A 21,933-nucleotide genomic window follows, 5' to 3' on the forward strand; every position below is an offset into this window, starting at 1 on the left:
TCACAAATAGTTCTTGCCCTCAAGGAGTTGCATCTATAAACCCATGAGCCCATGAGTTTACATTTTACTGGGAAGCATGTTTACAAGTAAATACATAGAAAGTTATTACAGAGTAATTTCAAGTGTGAAAAAGCAGGTACAACTGGCAGAGCAAAGAAGGTTGGCCACCATGTTCCCTTTTCCCCTCACCAGCTACCTCCCTCCTACCTCCTCCCCACTTTTCAGCTCCCTTGTATACTTTCATATGTTGTCTTCCTTCCAATAGAATGTAAACCCCTTGAGGGGGGGAACTGTCTTTTTGCTTGCATTTGTATCTCCAGCCCTTAGCACAATGTGTGGCATACAGTAAACACTTAATAAATGTTGACTAACCCATGAAGATTAAAAACATAAAATCAGAAACCTATGGTGCAATCATTAATGCATAAATGTGTTGATTAGGAAAAGAAGTTAAAAAGTAAGTAAACTACTACAAACATTTTTATTAGCATACTTTATTTCTGCACAGATGATGATCTTAATTGTATCCAATTCCACATATGTAAACATTTGACAAAAATGTGATTTCTGCCTCCCCCCCCCCCCAGGAAAACAAACAAACAAACAAAAATAGTTGGGAAAAACAAAATATATTGACCAGAGGTGTGAGCAAGCTATTTAAATGGATTAAGTGTACTGAAGAATGTCCTTTGCTGTTTGGCTGTTCATGTTTTCTCTTAAAAAAATCTGTTTTTTCTTACTTAGTGATACATCTGTTTCTAGTCAGAAGGCAATAAAAAGATTCTCTAAACTAAACCCAAAACAAGGCTCTCTCTCCATCTGTCTTTGAAAAAGTCCAAGAGGGAGCTTGGCCTTCAGAAGGAATAAATCTCTAGCTGGTTTGGAGTAAGATGCTGTAGTGGCAGCCTGACTTGTACACATGTACAATAAAAGGAAAACATAGTCTTTTTGTTTTAATGACAATAAAATGTGCGGTTTAAAAAAATAATGCTCTGGTTCTTGAAACTTGTGCTTGTGTTACCTTTTCTGGGGCAGCTAGGTAGCGCAGTAGATAGAGCACCAGCCCTGGAGTCAGGAGGACCTGAGTTCAAATCCAACCTCAGACACTTAACACTTACTAGCTGTGTGACCCTGGGCAAGTCACTTAACCTCAGTTGCCTCACCAAAAAAAAAAGTTACCTTTTCTAACAGACTCAATACTTTACTAATTTTTTTTTTTTTTGGTGAGGCAATTGGGGTTAAGTGACTTACCCAGGGTCACACAGCTAGTAAGTGTTAAGTGTCTGAAGCTGGATTTGAACTCAGGTCCTCCTGACTCCAGGGCCGGTGCTCTATCCACTGCGCCACCTAGCTGCCCCCTACTTTACTAATTTTTATGACAATCATGTGAGGAAAGTGCTAACATCATTACTTTATAGTAAACTAACATGAAACTACTGAGATTCAGCATCCATCAGTGCATTGGACACAATCAGCATTAGAACTTGGAATTTCATATACCCAATTTGGCCTTTAGGTCATGAAGACATGATGCTTCTCATTGCTCTGACTAAAAACATCTCAATTTTTCAGATCTTCTGTGTGTACATTACCCAAAAGTACTAGTTGCAACAGAAGATTGGGGGGAGGCAGAGTAGGAAGGGATTGAGCAATTGTATTATAAACAAAATTACCTGTTTATTTCTGGAGGAATCACTTTAAGCCTGTTGTTGTTCATATTGAAAAAGTTCAAATTCTCTAGGCCATCTGTTTAAAAAAATGAATCTTTAGCAACTTGAGACACACAATTTATATCTTCTACAGATTTAATGGTGTAAATGTTTGTTCTTTTATTTTCCTTTTTCCTTTTCTTACACAGAACAAGTTATAGTGAACTTCTTTTTGTTTTGTTTTGTTTTGTCTTTTTGTTTTTCTTCAGGGCAATGAGGGTTGAGTGACTTGCCCAGGGTCACACAGCTAGTAAGTGTCAAATGTCTGAGACCGGATTTGAACTCATATCCTCCTGAATCCAAGACCGGTGTTAGAGTGAACTTCTTAAAGATAAGTGTCTCATTATCCTTTTATTATCCACCTTAGATAACAAAAGAACCAGTATATATCTGCTGCCCCACAAGTTATATAACTCTTCATAACAAGTGGTCTCTCAATAAATTTCATTGTTAAAATAACATAAAGAATTGCCTTTAAGGTATTATACTTTGTTGCCATTCAGTAGTGACCCTGTTTGGGGTTTTCTTGGCAAAAATACTGCATCAGTTTGCCATTTCCTTCTCCAGATCACTTTACAGATGAGGAAATAGAGTCAAACAGGGTTAAGTGACTTGCCCAGTATCATGCAGCTAGTAAGTGTCTGAAGTCTTATTTGAACTCAGATCTTCCTGACTCCAGGCCCAGCACTTTATCCACTGTACCATCTAGCTGCCTGGTATTTTATAAAAGTTATTATGTAGTTATTTTTATAAAGTATAGAAGCACTCATTCAATAGACATGTTTAATCAGAGCTTGACTATGTTGTGTATTATTTACACCGAGAGTAAGTCAGAGTAGATAATACAAAATGATGACTAATGAAAAATACAATTAACATTTTGTTTTGCTCTTTTGAACTTATCTGATATTCTGGGAATTAACTTGTAACAGAATAATGAAGTCCTAGTAGAACAGCATCCTCAGTGGTTGAGCAGAAGAGCCTCATATTTGAAGTCACAGAACCTTGGGGATTGCATTCTGGCTTTGCTGTTTGTCTTTCTCCAATAGATTGTAAGCTCCTTGAAGATAAAGAATTTTTCCCCCATATTTTATCCTTAACACTTAACACAGTTCCTGGCACATAGTAATCACATAATAAATATTTAATGACTGACCACTGATGTGGCTTGTGGGAAGACTTTATCATTGAGACTTCAGTTTTATTGTCTATTAAGTGAATGGATTGAACTAAAGAACTTCTAAGTTCTTTTCCAATTATGAATCATAATAGCCAAGAAGGTGCTAGGATGCCAGAGACAATATGGCCTAGAAGATAGCCACTGGACTCAGGGTCAAGAAGATTTGCATCTAAGTCCTGCCTTGGACACAAGCTGTGTAACCCAGAGCTATTTAATCTCTGAGCAAAAATTTCCACATCTGCAAAATGGGAATATTAATAGAATTCATCTTACCGTGGAAATTGTGATTGTTGTGTGCTGATGCATGTTAAGTGTTTTATAAAATTAAGTTCATTTCCCTTCATTTTTGCTTCTCTGACTTCCCAAAAAGTCACAATCTTGAGCAAGTAAACAGTTCCCTCCCAGAATGGTGCAAGGTTTGTCCCTCCCTCTTTAGATCTTCTCATGAATAGGAAAGGTACTTAAGTATTTGAGTTTCTGAGAGCTTTTCTGACCAGTAAGGTAAACAAAAAGAATTGGAGAGGTCAATATATAAACACTTAAGTAGTCTGAGCTTAATAAGAAACTTGAAGAACAGATTTGACAGTGATACACTTAAATATGAATAGTCTACCTTTGGATAACTAGGACTCATATTGCGTACTTAAAGCAGTTCCCCAAGAACTTGAATGATTTAATTGCTCACACTCCCTAAAGCCAGAAAACATAGAAATTAAAGGTGCTAGATGCCTTTAAACCAAATTAAAACAAAAATAACAAAATTAAAAGTATAACATTATCTAAAATATTAGACATTTTACAGAAGCCAAATGACTAACAGGTGGAGAAAACAAGATTCCCCCACAACCATTGTTTATTGATTCAGAGGAATTAGATAGCATAATGGATAGAGCACTGGTCCTGGAGTCAAAAAGTCTCTTATCTTTCTAAGTTCAAATCCAGTCTCAGATATTTACTAGCTTAGTGACTTTGGGCAAGCCACTTAACATCTGTTTGCCTCAATTTCTTTATTTGTAAAATAGAGATAATATAGCACCTATTTCCCAGAGTTATTGTGAAGGGGTAGCTAGGTGGCACGGTGGATAAAGCACGGGGTCTGGATTCAGGACTTCCTGAGTTCAAATCCAACCTCAGACACTTGACACTTACTAGCTGTGTGACCCTGGGCAAGTCACTTAACCCCCATTGCCCTGCAAAAACAAAAAGAGTTATTGTGAGGATCAAATAAAATACTATTTGTAAAGTGTTTAGCACAGTGCTTGGCACATAGTAAACACTATATAAATGTTATCTGTCATTACTACCATTAAAAAAACATTTGACTCAGCTTAATAAAAGGATAGTTCCCAGGTTCTCCTTGAAAAATGGGATGGAGGAAAATACATAGTAATCATAACTGTGGAAAAAATTTTACAGCAAGTTTCTCTAACAAAGGCCTCATTTCTCAAACACATAATCATTTATGGTCATATGAAAAAATGCTCCAAATCACTATTGATTAGAGAAATGAAAATTAAAACAACTCTGAGGTACCACCTCATACTTATCAAATTGGCTAATATGACAGAAAAGGAAAATAACAAATGTTGGAAGGGATATGGGAAAATTGGGACACTAATGCCCTATTGATGGAGTTAGAAACTAATTCAACCATTCTGGAGAACAATTTGGAACTATGCTTAAAGGAATATAAAACTACATACCCTGTGACCCAGCAATGCCACTGCTATGTCTGAATCCCAAAGAGATAAAAAGGAAAAGGACCTATATGTACAAAAATATTTGTAGCAGCTCTTTTTGTGGTGGCAGAGAATTGGAAATGGAGGGGATGCCTGTCAACTGGGGAATGAGTGAACAAGTTGTAGTATATAATTGTGATGGAATACTATTGTTCTATAAGAAATGGTGAACAGGATGCTCTCAGAAAAACCTGGAAAGACTTATATGAATTGACATAGAGCAAAATGAGCAGAACCAGGAGAAGAACATATATAATAACAGCAATATTGTATGATGATCAGTTGTGAGTGACTTAAGCTATTCTCAGCAATACAATGATCCAAGATAATTATTGGGGGACTAATATACAAGGCCTCTGAAGGAGAGAAAGATACAGATGACAGAAAAAAAATCAGTCTTTATTGATAATGAGAAAAGGTGACCAAAAGAACACTGATAACTGCCAACCTTTATGCCAACTCTCCCATTCATACAAAATCTTTGTAAGAACCATATATACACAGATTGAGAGCATCCTTAATTAGAGTATTAGAAAGGAATAAGCAGACTTTCACAGGTGATATTCAACACCTCTTTACTGTTTAACAACAGAAAGATGTATAGACTATAAGATCATATTGTCCTTATTGTTTAGTGACTACAAAAAATTTTTGTTGGGATAGAACTAAATGTCCTCTTATAGACTCTTTTACAACAGAGTATCTCCACACATACATCAAAATCACTTATAATTTCTTGGAAGTTATAACAGTTCAGTAACCCTCTGATAGTAAGCATCAGTTGAGACACAAGGTCACAAGGCCTGTCAAAGGTATTCATTACTGTAATCAAAGAAATTTAGAGCACAGTCCTTCAGATACTCCTGTTTGTGGATGGCATTGTACCGATAGCATTAAGCCTCATAACAGATCCTCCTTGAAAAGATGAACAATCACTTAAAGGAGTTTCCAGGCTCTCCATCCACAAGAAAAATCAAGTGGATGAAGAATGTCAGTTGCCTACATTTTATATTTTTTTTTTGTGGGGCAATGGAGGTCAAGTGACTTGCCCAGAGTCACACAACTAGTAAGTGCCAAGTGTCTGAGGCCAGATTTGAATCCAGGTCCTCCTGAATCCAGGGCTGATGCCCTATCCACTGCACCATCTAGCTGCCCCAATTGCCTACATTTTAATATGGATTTGGATGAATACTCTAGTATCCACCATAGTATCTACACTATCTGGAACATCGCAATGTTGAAAAATAGTGGATGATGGGTGATGTCTTGCCCACAAATTGAATTTAAGTAAAGCAGAGTTATGCAAAGTAAGCCTTATTCTCTCTTCCTGAATCATCAAAGTCCAGATGAATATCAGTAGCCCAGGACGAAGTGGATGATCTTAGCATCTTCGATGTCCGACCAAGTTCTAAGCACTCCACAGAATGTGCTTCAGCTGTCTTCATGGCCTTTGGAATTAATTGTTCTCATCTGACCATTCCACCAGGGTAAGTCTTCCCATGCTTGAGGTAGACATACCCCTAACTTAAATTGAAGATTAGAGATTCTGTGATGGGAATTTACTAATTGCTTGATATTGTTAGAAACAGGCATTCAGAAACAGTACAACAAAGGAGCTTCTTCAAAAATAAAAATAAGGGGGCAGCTAGGTGGTGCAATGGATAAAGCACCAGCCCAGGATTCAGGAGGACCTGAGTTCAAATCCAACCTCAGACACTTGACACTTACTAGCTGTGTGACCCTGGGCAAGTCGCTTAACCCTCATTGCCCTGCAAAAAAAAAATAAATAAATAAAAACAAGGGGGCAGGTAGGTGGAGTAGTGGATAAAGCCCTGGATTCAGGAGGACCTGAGTTCAAATCTGGCCTCAGACACTTGACACTTACTAGCTGTCACTTAATCCTCATTGCCCTACCTAAAATAAAATAAAATAAAAATAAAATGTTCACAAAACCAAATATATAAACATTTGAATAAAAGGATGAAAGTTGAAAAAAACCTGTTCAAATATAACGCCTTTGATACTATCTTAAATTTTAATGGCTAAACTAAATAATGTTTTTTTAAAAGTTTTTTGATACTGACTTACCCAATGATTTAGGTGAAAATGACTTTATTAAATTGCCAAATAAATGGAGGATTTCCAGGTTTTTAAGGTACTTCAGCTCTTCTGGAACTTCTTCAAGTTTATTGTTTCCCAAATTTAGTTTTTTCAACTATAAACAGGTAGAGATTTTAGTGGACTCACATGGTATCTATCTTAGAATAAGAAAATAAGCAGACATAAATTAGCTTTGTTTAGTATTATGGCTGAGAATTTCCATTTTCATCCTTTCTTAGGATTCTGAATTCTCTGTGGAAAAAAATAACTATAAATGATCATTTCACAAGCTTTTCAAATTATCTTTATAGAAAAATTGATTTGAATTTTATTTTCAAAAACTGACACCAATTAAAATTCTGTTAAATTATTTAATTAGGAATTAAACTTTCTTAAGGTAAACTAATAAACCAATAATTCCAAGGACATTTGAAAATAAACCATTAATAGCTCACATGAGCTAGGCAAGCTTTGTGATATAAAGATCCACAAATACAACACCACTAGAACCTCAAGCAGGAGACTTGGAATTAGGGAAATAAACCAGGATCATTGAGATCTTCAGGCTAGAGCACACTCAAGTAACCTTTTGTGGACTACTTGTGTTAGTTAAAGGCAAATGTTTCTGTTTCAGTCCTTGGGTAAAACAATTCAATTTAACAGATTTTATTGAATGCCTATCTGTAAGCCACTCTGCCAACTCAGAAGAGAGATGCAAATAAGAATACAAGAGTCTCTGTAATCAAGGAATTTAGAGTCCATGGACAATATAAAGCTTGTAGACAAAGTACCCCAATGGGAAAAATAAAACGGTACTCAATATACATCATGAATCAAACATGAGATACTTAATTACTTTCCCTACATAAAATAAATGCACAGGATATAATAAATAACATCTACTGTTTTACTCCCCTTCCCAGCTTGAGACTTAAAACCACCAAGACATAAAGCCGTTTGCAGGAGGGCTAAATGGGCATTTCACATTTTACCTTAGTTCCACATTGTCCGAAAAATTCCCTCCAGGTACATATCTTCTGGCAAGCCAAGACAGGAGTTAAACATTTTCTCCATAAATGGCCATCTTCTATATAAAAGCTCTTCTTCCTATAGGTCACCTCTAACCAAAGGACTCAGTATCTCTTACCTCTTGAATTCTCAAGTCTATTTCCAAAGCTAGAAATGTCCATCTCAGGATTACTGTTCTGTAACCCATGTGTGGGAAAGAAATAAAACAAGACAGACCCTCCACAGTCCCAAAACCCAGGCCTAGGCTGGCCTAAGCCCATATATGTGATTCAGTTGCCATGTGCTCATAGTCTGCCATTACTCTCAGGGTAGAGAAGTGCATCAGCCCTCTCTCCAACAAACACCTCCTTTCAGAGAGGCCTCAATAGCCCTGGTATGATCAATATATGGGAAAAGAAGAAAGAGATAAGGGTGGTTCATTCTTTTTTTTTTTTTTAGAATTTTAGAATTTAGAATTTTTATTTTTCCAAATTACATGTAAAAACAAATTTTGACATCAATTTTTTAAAACTTCGTCTTCTAACTTCTCTTCCTTGGTTCATTCCCTTTTAAGATCCATCAAGTCTGTAGCTCTTCCTGTTCATTGACCAATAAGGGAATTACTTTGTCAATCCAAAGCACCCAAGTCCTTGACGACTGCACTATTTCTTTGCAAGTGGTTAAGGTACATGCTAACCCGTCCATGAAGATATAGTGCAACTTTGGTATATGGATAACTCTAAGATATGATGTGAACAATGTCAATTAAGAAGACAGAACAATAACTTCTGAGTGAAAGGGTGAAAAATATCATGGAGAAAGTATAACATTTGATCTTGGCTTTGAAGGTTGTGAAAGAATTAGGGAGAGTTATGAAGAAGTATATTCTAAGTAAGCAGAATGGTGTAAGTACAGCCATTGAGGATAGAAATTACAGGGAATGTTTTCCAGGAAGAGTAAAATAAGTATGCTTAGCTGGAGTATAGAGTAGAATAGTAAAATATATAGTTGAAAAGCTGGGTTCTATTCAAATTAGAAAGGGCCCTATATGCCTGGTTAAAAGAATTTGAATTTATTTCAGCAGGTGATGGTAAGCTATTGAAAATTTTTGTACAAGGGGATGAAGGAATTGTACTTTAGGAAGATAAATGAGTGAATTATGCATTCATGAATAAAAAATCAATTAAATAAGCACTTAAGTGCCTATTCTCTGCCAGTCATTGTGCTAAGCATTATAGCATAGACAAAAACAAAAATAGTACCTACCACAAGAAGCTTACATTCTAATAGGGAAAGACAATGTATATAATGGAGTAGATTATAGTCAGGAAATAATTTGTAGAATGAATTGAAAAGGAAATTGGAGGCAAATAGATTAGTTAGTTATTGCAGTAATCCAGATGATAGATAGTAAACCTAAAGTAGGAAATGGAAGTAGAAATAGAAAGAAAGGGTATGAGTGTGAGATATGCCAAGATAGAAAAGACAGAACTTAGATATTGAGGAGATGCGTGATATAAGGAATAAGGAAGACTCAACGATGATGTCAGGATCTTGAGACTGGGTGACTGGGAAGGTGCTATTACCAACCAAGATGAATTTAAATGCTTACTATGGTGGGTACTGAGGACAAAATAACAAAAATTAAACAGTCCCTGTACTCGAGCTTACATTTTATCAGAGGAAACAACATGCTAGGTCTTGTCGATTCTACCTCCACAACATCTGTCACATTCATCCCCTTCTCTCCACTCATAGGGTACTACCCTAAATTCAGGCCTCACACCTGGATTATTGAGTCTACTAGTTTGTCTCTCTGTATCCACTCTCTCCACTCTCCAATTTCATCCACCACCCAGTTGCCAAAGTGATATTCCTAAAGCAAAGTTCTACCTGTGAGGCAGCTTGGTGTAGTGGACAGAGGACCTAGACCTGGAATCAAGAAGACCTGAATTTGAATATGGCCTTAGACACTTGCTAGCTGTGTGACATTGGGCATGTTTCTTGAAAACCCTAAAAAGTTACATGAATATTGCCTATTAGTATTAGGATCTTTCTCTACTTAAGAAACTTTACTCCATTCAGAAGTATGCAGTCTTAATGTACAGTGATGAGAAACTGCTATTTTATGATCTTTTCATTAAAAGCTTGGTTGAAAATGAAAAAAAAAAAAAGAAACTTTAGTGGTTTCCTATTTATTGCCTCTGGATAAAACATAAATGCCCCTCTTTGACATTTAAAGTCCTTTATAATCTGGCTCCAACTCATGTTTGTAGGTTGATTATCCAGCACTCCACCTCATGTGCTCTGTGTAGGGACATAAGCATTTATATAGCACCACTTATGTGCTGGGCACTATGCTAATTGTTTTTGGTTTTGGTTTTTGAAAAAAACACAGAAAAACAAATATCTCGAAATGAGATCATTATAAAGTACTTAGCACAGTACCTAGCACAAGATAAACATATAAAGGTTAGCTGTCATTACAATATCTATTCATTCTCACAACAATGCTACGAGGTAAGTGTTGTTATTATTCTCATTTTACAGCTGAGGAAACAGAGGTAGACAGAGGTTAAGTGACTTGTCCCTAATCACATTGCTAGTAAGTGTCTGAGGTCAGATATGAACTCAGGTCTTTCAGACTCTGGACCCAACACTCTCTCCACCTACAGCACCTCTGCCCTCAGAGGTGGATGGCAGAGACTTTCATTTTTTTCTTACAGGCAATTTCTGGCCCATAGTAAATGGTTAAGAAGTCCTTATTGAACTGAACCCCTGAAGTTAAATTACTATTGTGTTTTTATTATTAATTCTGTACTTTGAAATATTTGAGGGTAAGGGGCTGTCCAGTAAATGTATTTGAATGAAAAAACACAAAAAATTTGTAGAGTGGTGCAATGGGAAAAGTATTGAATTTGGAGTCAGAGGACCTGGGTTCAAATCTTGGCTCTGCCACTTACTATGTGACCTTGGGCAAGTCACCTAACCATTCATGTTAAAAGAGGAGTTTCAGGTCCTTTATCTGGAAAATAATAAAAGAATTAAATTGGCTAACCTCTAAAGTCCAGATCTAAATCTAATTGTTTAGGCGATTTGAGATTAAAATTTAAAATGCCACCCACTCTGGCTTTTATTAGTAACAGATAAATGGATTGAAACTCATAAAATAATAGACACATTTTTACAATAAAGGCTACTATCTTTCTTTCCTTAACACTACTGGTGAAGATCATGTGCTCTTCTTCTAAGCATTTCTATGAATCTGACAAAGTACAATAATTCCTGCCATCCTGGAGGTCTTCTTTCTATTGTAAAGACCAAGTTTAAAAAATTATATGTTGTCATTCCCCATGAAGAGAGATAATCCAGGGTCTGTGATTCTTCTGATTCTCTCTTCATAGTGGGAGGTATCTTTTTTCCTCTTGTCGAGATGTAGTGATAAATACATAGCTGTCATCCAGTGATGGTGGTCCAGTGAAATCCATGAGAGGCCCCAGTGAGTCATGCTAGATCTGGTAAACTGAATGCATTTGAAGGTTAAAATGTTTTAAATTAAGAGAAGCAAGTGAATGGTTTCACCATCTGATCTGTGTGCCCATGGGAATCATTTGGGTAGCTAATAGGGACAAAGATTCAATCTGTGATTTCATTTGCACAGGGAACTTCTGAGAGAAGAAATACCCTCCACCAATGCATGTCAGCACCTTCTCTGCAAGTCATAATTTTAGAGAGTTGCCTAACAGAGACAACAAAGCAAACAAATCTGTAAGAACTAGCTATATACAGGATGTGTAGGAAATAATTAAAGAAGGGAGGAACTAGAATTAATAGGAGATTTTAGTTGAGACCTGAAAGAAGCCAAAGACATCTATCAGTAGGAGGAGTTGAGGACGGGGAGCATTCCAAGCATGGGGGGCAGCCAGAGAAAATGCATAGAACCAAGAAATGGAGTATCTTGTTCCTGGAATGGCCAGGAGGCCAGTGTCACTAGATCAAAGAGCATATATTAGGGAATAAAGTGTAAGTAGACTGAAAAGGTAGGAAGGAGCCAGGTTATGAAGGGCTTTGAACACCAGAGAATCTTGTATTTGACCTTGGAAGCAATAAGGAGCCATCGGAGCTCAGGGGGGAAGGGGATATTGACATGGTCCTGTGCTTTAGGAAAATCATTTTGGTGGCTGAACAAAGACTAAAGGAAACAAATAAAAAGAAACCTATAGATGTTATAGATAAATATAATCCTCAAGTCAGAGACACCTGTAGAAGGAGAGGCCTCTTTTTGAGTGTGATGCCCCAGCTTTATTCAAATAACAACTTACTGACAGTGGTAAAAGAATACTTGGACTCATAGAATATCAGAATTGGGAGAAGGCTCAAGCCCATCACATATAACCTGAACCCAGGAATCCCTTCAGCAACATAGCTGGCAAAAGGTTGGTCTACCAGCCAGTCCCTTCCACTTTTAGACAACTGTTAGGAAGTTCCCCCTGCTGCTCTTATTTATGTTTTCTAGAGCCAAGCACAAATCTAATCTCTCTTCTACCTGTCAGGCCCTCAAATGTGTGAAGGCAACAACCATGTCCCTCATACATCCTGACCACTGAGCTGTACCCTCCTGTTGAGATGCCCTAAAGAACAGTGGGCCTTTCCTTCCTCACTGCAGCTGCATTTTCTCTCCACATTAAAAGGTGAGCTCACTGAGAGTAGAGACTGTCTTATTTGTCTATTTGTGCCCCTAGTTCTTAGCACAAGGTTTCGTATATAGTAAGTGCTTTTTCATTGTTCAAGTTGTTTTCAGTTGTGTCCGACTCTTCATGACCCCATCTGGGGTTTTCTTGGCAAAGCTACTGAAGGGGTTTGTCATTTCCTTCTCCAACTCATTTTACAGATGAGGAAACTGAGGCAAACAGGGTGATGTTTACCCTGGTTATGACTTACCCAGGATCACATTGTTAATAAGTGTCTGAGGCCAGATTAGAACTCGGGAAGATGAAGTCCTTCTGACTCCAGGCCTGGCACTAGCCACTGTGCCATCTAGATGCCCTAATATTAAGTGCTAAATGAATGGGGTTTTTATCCATTTACTTGCTTGTATGTTTTTAGAATTCAAACAATAAAATGGAAGAGATTAAAAGAAAAGAGGAATAGAGATGGGAGGGGGCAGAGAGAAAGAGAGAGAGAGAGAGAGAGAGAGAGAGAGAGAGAGAGAGCTTGAGCCAGGTTGAACTTGGCTAGCTGATTGTCAGCACACGGTGGAAGGTTACTATAAATGCTTGGTAAATTATCAAATTGAATTAAATCCATAAGAGGTAGCCAATTAAAAGTGTTATTAATATTTAATATATCTTGGGGCTCTACTCCTGATTCAATGGATCTCCTCCAACATGCTACAGAAGACTCCTAACCCTGGACATTCATTCTACCCCTGAGACCCCTTCCTCTGATTGATCCATTGAAGACTGACCTGGAGCCAGGTTGAACTTGGCTAGCTGATGGTTAAATTTTTAGTGTGACCATTTATACCTCCAAAATGAGCAAACACTACAGCGCAGAGTTTGATTGTTTTGTTGATTGTCTAGACCAAGGATCAGCAAACAGCAGGAGGGCTGAATCCAGGCCAGCCACCTGTTTTTCTATTGAGCTGAGAATGGTTCTTACATTTTTAAGTACAACAAAACTTTCTTTTAAAATGTAAAAACAATTCTTAATTTAAAGGCCATACAAAAAACAGTCCAAAGGCAAGATTTGTCCAGTGAACTATTGCTTGTGGACCCTTGAATTAGACTTAAGAAGATGATGCAGAAAATGTTAATAATGCAAATTAAACATAAAGTTTCAGAGAGCCAGTTATTAAGCATTTACCAATACATCTCTTGCTTGGTTCCTCCTAGAACCTCCATTTTAAAGAAAATGACCAGGTGAGCCATGTCTTCATTCTTCTCCCAGCTCCATTCCTAACTTTCCATACTTTCTCCTGTACCTTCTCCTTTCTCCTACCCCTACCCTGGGATTTTCAACTTGTTATATGTTGTCTTCTCTCATTAGAATGTAAGCACCTTGAGACCAGTGACTGGATTTCTTTTCGCTTGTATTTGTATTTCCAGCACTTAGCACAGTCCTGGCACATAGTAAATGCTTTAAAAGAGTGTGTTGAATTGATTTCATGTCCTACAAATTGGTTCTCCCTACTGGCACCAAAGAAAGGATAATCATGGAAAGAGAAAACATGCAAATGTCTTACAAGACAATGAGTTATATTCTAAGGTTCCTAAAGGAACTGGGCAGAAGCAAAGCAAACCAGAGACAGATGCTTTCAGAGAGGTTCCCCAAATTGATTAAGCTTAAAAGGATGTACTGTGTACATTTTGTTTTCAGAGGGCTGTTTGTTAAACATTCACTAGCATAACCCTGTTTTAAGTGTATGGGGCTGTCTTTCGCTTATAACATGGAAGTGACATTGCTTGACTTGAAAGGAATCCCCCAACCCAGAGCTTGGGTTTACATGTCGAGGAATGTGACCCTAATGCCAAAACCCATTGGTATAGAACTCTCACTATTGGCGAACATGAATGTCTTATATCTGCATGAAGGGCAGGGCAGAGTTGATGAGAATAGGACAGGAGATTTCATTGGTCTCTTCAAGATTCTGGACATGCTTCAAGTTGCTTTGGACACTTCTGGCTTCTATTTGTTTTGAGTTGCTTCCAGTTCTTCTGGCTTCCAACTTCAAGACAGATGGAAGGTGTCAACCACACTTTCAGTTGCTGAAATAAAAGAGTCTGGAAAGAAGCTGATGTGAGAGGAGTTTCCAGTCTTCATTATGTCCCATCCCCAGCTTGCTATTTTGGGGAACTTCCTCTTGGGTAAGATCTAGCTGTTTCCCACTTCCAATGGGAGAACTTTATTCTGTCTGTCTGGTATAATATGTTCTCTCTTGTATACTTTCTCTGATTTCTGTTTTGCTATTTGAATAAATGGGTTTCTGAACTAAGCAATGGAAATAAAAATATAAAAACATCAGTTCCTGTCTTCAAAGAGGTTACAATCTAGGTTGCGATGAGTCACAAAAAGGAAGGGGAAGAGGGGAGAAGAGATGGTAACAGTGTAGGAAGGAAGGGGACAAAATGGAAAAGTCCAAAGGTCTGCAGCCAGGTGGGAAATGAGATGGTTGGCCTGGGAGCCCTCCTTAAATGGGGATTTTCAGAGAAGCTCTCCACTCCACCCTTCAATCAGAGGAGCCTCACAAGCAAAGGGTACTTACTGTCGAGGACTGATATCAACTACACTCCCCACTTCCCAAATGAGAGATGATCTTCAGACATAAATTTAAAGGACTTTGTTTTATTTGACTACATATATTTGTTCCAAAAATTTCATTTTTCTTTTAAATGGGGGTGGAGGGAAGGGCAGGAGAAGAAATAAATGCCTGTTAAATGAAAAATAAATGAAAACAATAGTTTTGTGTCAAAGAAATGGAGATTTTCATGGACTGCAACACTCAAAAGGTGTCAATAGTGAATGACAAGCAAAAATGTTAATGAACTCTACCCTGCATTCATTATCTAAAATGAAGTGATGGGGACAGCTAGGTGGCGCAGTGGATAAAGCACCGGCCCTGGATTCAGGAGAACCTGAGTTCAAATCCAACCTCAGACACTTGACACTTACTAGCTGTGTGACTCTGGGTAAGTCACTTAACCCTCATTGCCCTGAAAAAATAAATAAATAAAATGAAGTGATAGCCTTACTGAATTCTGTGCTGATTAGTGGACATCTACAATACTATGTTTATTTTGGGGTGCCACATCTTTAAAATGATCACTGGGGAGCCTCTAATTACATGTTTGCATTATCAAATACATTGACTACAGCATGTGTAGTGGATAGAATGTTGGATTTCAAATTTTACCTCAGATTCTTACTATCTGGATGACCCAGACAAGTTGCTTCACATCTCTTAGTGTTACTTCCTTCATTTATAAAATGAAAAGGCTGCAATTCTAACATTCTATGACCATAGACTAGGACAGCCTTCTGGTCCTTGTTCTAGAGGAAAAGACAGTGAGAACAATTAAAGTGATCTTGGTAGGCTACTAGTAGAACAAGGAAAACCTTCAAGGCAATATGCTTCCATGAGGAATAGGAAGCTAGGGAGAAAAAAGTCAACAGTGCTGCCTAAGGTGACATTTGTGAGGCTTAAAAGGATGATGAATATAAAACTATGTAAAAGAAGAACATAAGACTAATGATAATAACAACATCATTCTGGATTTAAAAGAGGGAATTGGAGTCCAAATATGAAAGAAGAAATCAAAGGCACACCTAGCCATTTCAAATGGAAAACCACTCCACTATCTTTGCCAAGAAAACCCCAAACGGGGTCGCAAAGAGTTAGATACAAATGAAAATGATTGAACAGTCATTTCAAGTGAGTTCAGTTATCCATGCCCACTTATCCTGGGGCAGAAGTAATTATAGATGCACTATCAGTAATATTTGAGAAATCATAGAAAAATAGAAAAGTACCACATTGTAAGAGATGGGCAAAGAATTGTCGCAACTTTTATTTTAAGGGGAAAGGGGGGATTTCAGAACTATAGACTTGTAATTTGAGATTCTGACATTTGTCAGAGTTAAGTCATCTCTTCCAGTCTTGTGACTGGATAAGAATGTCATCTGGAGGAAAAGAAGGAAGGAAACATGCATTTATTAATGCTATGTACAAAATGTGTTATAGATGTTTTTAATTATTAATACAGATATTAATACTAGGTGCAAAATGTTTTACAGATATTAACTCATTTGATTCTCACAAAAACCATGGTAGGTAGGTGCTATTAGAATCCTCATTTTACAGATGAGGAAACTGAGGCAGAAAGCGATTAAGTGACTTGTCCAGAATCACAGACCTGGTAAGCATCTTAGACCTTACTGACTTCAGGATTCAGGACTCGGTGAGAGAAAATGATCCTGTTGAGGAAAGGAGATACACCTAGGGGTGAACAGACAACAGTCAGCATATTCTTTCTTTATTAGCTGATAAATATGGATTGAATAAATACACCTCAAAGGAAGAGATATTGTTACTAAGTAGCAGTGGTAGAAGAGAGTCTGGAATGGCAATGGTGGGACAAGATTAATCCAAATCCTCCATCACAACCACCAGTAAGTCTGGGATATGAGTGAAAATGAGACCAGTGCTGGAAAGGCTTGCTAGAGAAGCTGTGTTATCAAGAGGGAGCTAGGACTCAGGGAGAGTCAGAGGATGAAAGGAATGGGAAAGAACAAGACTTAAGATGAAAGGAAGGAGGCATTCCAGAGAGCACAGGAGGAGTGGGTGGTTATAGAGTGAGAGGTGGGGGAGGGTGGGACCTGGGTGGGGGGCCAGGGGGAGAGGGGAGAGAAGTGGACATGTTAAAAGGGGTTGGAATAAAGGATCAGGCAGTGGGGGGTGGGGGAAGGTAGGGGGAGAGAGCAGGGGCAGAGAACAGTTTGAAAAGCAACCACTGAATCACTGATATGGCTTTCTGGTCACTTAAGTATAAAAGCCCAGCTCCTAAGAAGGTGAGGCACTTTTCAGGCTTAGTGTACCCAGATGTGACAGGAAGCTACACCCAAATGAACCAGTCTTGACTTTCTGGGATCAGTGCAGTATCCTTCCTGAATGTCTGTTAGGTGGTATTTGTAAGTAGACTTTAGTTTAGCCTCTAGTATACAGTTGACAAATATTTCTTTTTTCTTTCTTTTTCTTTTCTTCCTTCCTTCCTTCCTTCCTTCCTTCCTTCCTTCCTTCCTTCCTTCCTTCCTTCCTTCCTTCCTTCCTTCCTTCCTTCCTTCCTTCCTTTCTTTCTTTCTTTCTTTCTTTTTTTGGTGAAGCAATTGGGGTTAAGTGACTTGCCCAGGGTCACACAGCTAGTAAGTGTCAAGTGTCTGAGAACTCAGGTCCTCCTCAGCCCAGGGCCGGTGCTCTATCCACTGAGCCACCTAGCTGCCCCCAAGTATTTCATTTTAACCCATTTCTGAGGTTGAAACACCAGACGAGCCTGAGTTAGACGTGGCCCAGAATATTTGGCATAGTTGGCAGGATTGGATCAGAATGGCCTTGTGGATAAAGAATAGGAAGATCAATACTGAGGAAAAGGATCTCCAGGTGATTGGATGCCCTGATACAAGAGCCTTGTACCCTGTGGTTGCTGTGCTTGTAGCTACATATCATGAGTTGTAGGATCATAAGAGTCTTTATTTAGAACTATGTCACACAAGGAGTAAGAGACAGAGCTGGGATTTGAACCCAGGTCCTCTGAATCTATATATATATTGCTTTTCTACTGTGTCTTTCTCCACCAGGGCCCCCACAGGACCATTAATTTAGAAAGTCAGCTATGGTTACACATTTAGCAACTAGATATCAGTGTGCTCTAGTTCTTTAAGAACCATTCTCCAAAGATTATAAATGTTTTAAAATACCATTTGTCATATTTATATAACTTTCTGTTTGAGGGTGATTATGATCAATAGGCCCACCAGCTGTGGTATGTCTAGGCCCACCCTGAAGATAGTTGATTTTGAGATTGTCTCAGAACAGGACTGAATGAATCTTGCCATGTGGAATTCATTGATGCTCTCCAGGGCAAGGTATGGGGGTGGGGTTTGAAATGGCAAAGCCTGAACCTCCTTAGGACCCCAACAACTTTCCAGATATTGGGATAAGGACATAGGTGCCAAATACACCCGCATTGATTTGCTGATGACAGGGGGAGCTGTGTAGGTTTAAAAGGAGAAATAGTTCCTGTTTGTGCTCAAGATGTGTGGCATGAAATGTCTTCCCTGGGACTTCCAGTGAAGGGTAGGTAAGGAATCCTAACTAAATAGGTCCTTGGTTACCCTTTCTTTGTTGTTGTTGAACTGCTTTAGTCCAGTCTGAGTCTTCATGACCCCATTTGGAGTTTTCTTGGCAAAGATATTGGAGTGGTTTGTATCCTCCCAGGTGATACTCTATATGGTGCCTTGTCCATAGACATGCATGAACATGTAGTATTATGAAAATGGGGACCTTCATTTGCTTGAGCACCCCAATTATCCAGGTAACCAGAATGACTGTATGAGAACTGGTTTCATTGACTAATACAGCAACAGTCCTTTGTTTGACCAAGAATAAATCTAGCTGGGCAAGTAGGGAATCAGTAACCCTGAAGCCAATAGAAGATTTATCTGACTTCAGGATATGTGATTACTTATATGGACCTTATCTTCAGCTACTCCCTAACTTTGGAATAATCCTTTTTTTTCTTTTTGAAGAGATCTCCTTATCAAGACCTTGAACTGAACTGCCAGTCACCAAGAATGCCTTCTGATTAGTGCATCATAGGCCATATCCTTCACCCCTGGAATTCCTCACACACACAACCTTCCCTTTGGGAGTGGGCCTTTCTAAGCCCACCTTTCCTCCAAATTGCTTACCTGCCTTTGTTTAAACTGTATATAAACCCTTGCAATCTATTGCATGGTGTCCTATTCAGCAATAGATTGGATAGCACCCCTGATCATATTAGATTTTCTTGCCTCCTTAATAAAATCTTTCTTTTAATTTTTATAAGCACTATCTTTCTCTGGTTTCCTCTTTTTGGAAGAAGGGGATTTAAATCTCGAAAACTGGCCTTTACGTTCTGAGAAGAGATCTAAATTCCATTAAGAGAGTGTTTGCCTCAGTTTACATGGTTAATGCATGTTTGTTTCCTTTTATTTTCAATTGTACTGTGGGTTGGTTAACTGGGATGCCAGTAAAATCACTTTTATCTTAAGCACTGGTGTTTATGTTTATGCTATATAGTTACAGGTTTTGAGTTTGCCCCAGCTGATCTTTACAAGGGACCACAAATAGTTTTGACCTAGGAGGGAATGTTACTCAGAGTTAGTGAGAGTTTGAGGGAAAAGAGATTCTCCTCTTCTGGTGTCCAACTGAGAGAGAGAGAGAGAGATATCACTTCAGAATCTCTTCAGGACTATAGAGGAAGAAGACTGAGAAGCTGACATGCAGAGGAGCCAGCACTTCAATCATGTCCCTGTTAAAATAGAGACTTCAGGAGATTTCCCTTTGGGTGATATCTGAGGGTCTCTTGATTGAACTAAATTATCTCGTACCCAGTTGGAGAACTCTTTCACTTTATATTGTCTGCTATTATATTCTCAAATATATACTTCTCTGATTTCTGTTTTGCTATCGACTTGGATAAATGGGTTTATTTGCTATTTTCTGTGTGTTCATTGTGGGACTAGCATTTGGTGGGGAGTCAAACCTTAGATATATAAAATTGGGGTCCTGTTTTCCCAGTAAGGAGTAGGGATCAAAAATATAATTTGAAGCTAAAAATTACTTCTCATAGACTAATGATATTTAAGCATTTGCAGAGCTTAGAGGAAACATTACCGCTAGTCCAAAATGATGTTTACCAACAGTTTTTCACATAATTTATGAAGATATTTCTCTTTTTCAAAAGAATTAACTTTACTATAGAGAATCTTCATTTCCAAAGAATTCATTAATCAAGCCAATGTCAAAATAGGCATATGAAGTATAGGAAACATTTTAGATAACTATGGTGATTCAAAAATATTTATGAAATTAACTCACTATGGAATTCCTATAGAATTAAATTATCATGAACTTAAAACCAATATACTACAATGAATTGAGAACTGCATTTTAGATACTTCTGATGCTGAAATTTTTTTTTTAAATTGAACAATAAAGTATTTGTAAGTTAATAGCCCTGTACTCTGTCTCAACCTCAAGATTTTTAGCAGTTAGGACATCTTACTATTAGAAGTAAATAAATGTTTAGAATAAGCTTCTGGGATTTATTCATGTCAACTGATTCTTTTTATGTAGGATAGTATCTATTTCAAATATTAACATTCTTTTAAATATGTCAAATGAAATGAATATTCCTTCCTCTGATCTCCCCACAAAACCTCCCTTTCAAGGATTGGTCTGTTGTATGAAGCTGGGGGGAAAAACTCTCCCTTGGAAAGTTTCTTTTCCTTCCAGATGAAAGGCATCCAGGATATTCCCCAGGGAAAAAGGCATCCTCGGGATACTTCTACGCACTTCCAGATGTGAGCCTCCAAGGGAGATAAGCAGATCTGGGACTTCTAGCCCCTTTCCAGATGTGAGCCTTTGAAAAGACAAGTGCTTTCTAGAAACCCTCCCCTGCTTCAAGATGTCAGCCAAGAAACAGAAATAGAGCTGAAAGAGCTTAACTCTCTTAACTCTTAAAATTCAAGTCTAATGGGAGAAAGCAGTCACCTCCCCATCTCCCTAAACGAATCACAAGGGAGCTAAGTAGTGGGGACAAATCTTCACTCTTATTGTCCTTCCTCTTTCTTCCCATTTTCTGCAACCTGGAAATATCTTCTACACCTCACCTCAACCAAGCTGAAAAATTCTGGGCACAGTTTGGAGATCTGATTGGACATGAGATCCAAAGTCTTCAGGTGATACAATTTCCTTATCAAAGGGGGCACAGTCGTAAGGTTCTTCTCACGGAGCACAACAATCGTGGCTTTTCCACCCTTCACAGCCCTGAGAAGCAGTTTTTCACTCATGGTTTGAAAAGGCAACAAAGAAGGATGGAAATGGACCCAGAAATTAAAGCTCAGATGACATGGACTTGAGAAGTTCTAGATCAAGAAGTGATGTCGTCATGGAAATGTCAGTATACTGAAACTGTCAACACTCTGAAGTAGGAAGCAGTTAATTCCAGATCTCTCATGGGGGAGGGGGAAAGGAGGGAAGGAAGACTGAGACCCTTCACACAGAAACTCCTCAAAGACACATCTTTAATTGAAGCTTCAGAGTACCAAGCTGGGGTGGAAGGAATAATTGTTCAGAAGTACATTTTCAGTGCTCCAACACAGCATACCTGGAGAATGGGATGCTTTTTGCCTCTTTTTGTATCCTCAGCACTTAACACAGTGCCTGACACAAAGTAGGTGCTTAATAACTGTTTATTGATTGATTAAATGAATATTCCTGATTAAATGAGTTAAAAGATATATACAAAAAACAGCAATAAAAAAGATATATACCATACTTATTAACTTTGAAATAATTATAATGCAGTAAGACAGAATTTCTCAAACTATAGGTTCCAGGGGAAGGCCAGGGATTAATATACATCCAATTGATAGAATG

At 38.1% G+C, this 21,933-nt stretch overlaps 1 protein-coding gene across 1 annotated transcript in view; it reads right to left on the reverse strand.

The window, feature by feature from the left end:
• Positions 1-21,344, reverse strand: part of LRRC69 (leucine rich repeat containing 69) — a 111,546-nt gene extending 90,202 nt beyond the window's left edge. Inside the window, exons 1-3 of the mRNA XM_043982593.1 lie at positions 21,165-21,344; positions 6,717-6,843; positions 1,674-1,746 (exon numbers count right to left, since the gene is read on the reverse strand). Coding sequence (XP_043838528.1) covers positions 1,674-1,746; positions 6,717-6,843; positions 21,165-21,344 — 380 coding nt within the window. The remainder of the gene's footprint in view (positions 1-1,673; positions 1,747-6,716; positions 6,844-21,164) is intronic.
• Between the last annotated feature and the right edge of the window lie 589 nt (positions 21,345-21,933).

The sequence above is a fragment of the Dromiciops gliroides genome, chromosome 1 (assembly GCF_019393635.1).
Source record: "Dromiciops gliroides isolate mDroGli1 chromosome 1, mDroGli1.pri, whole genome shotgun sequence".
Classification (NCBI taxonomy): domain Eukaryota; kingdom Metazoa; phylum Chordata; class Mammalia; order Microbiotheria; family Microbiotheriidae; genus Dromiciops; species Dromiciops gliroides.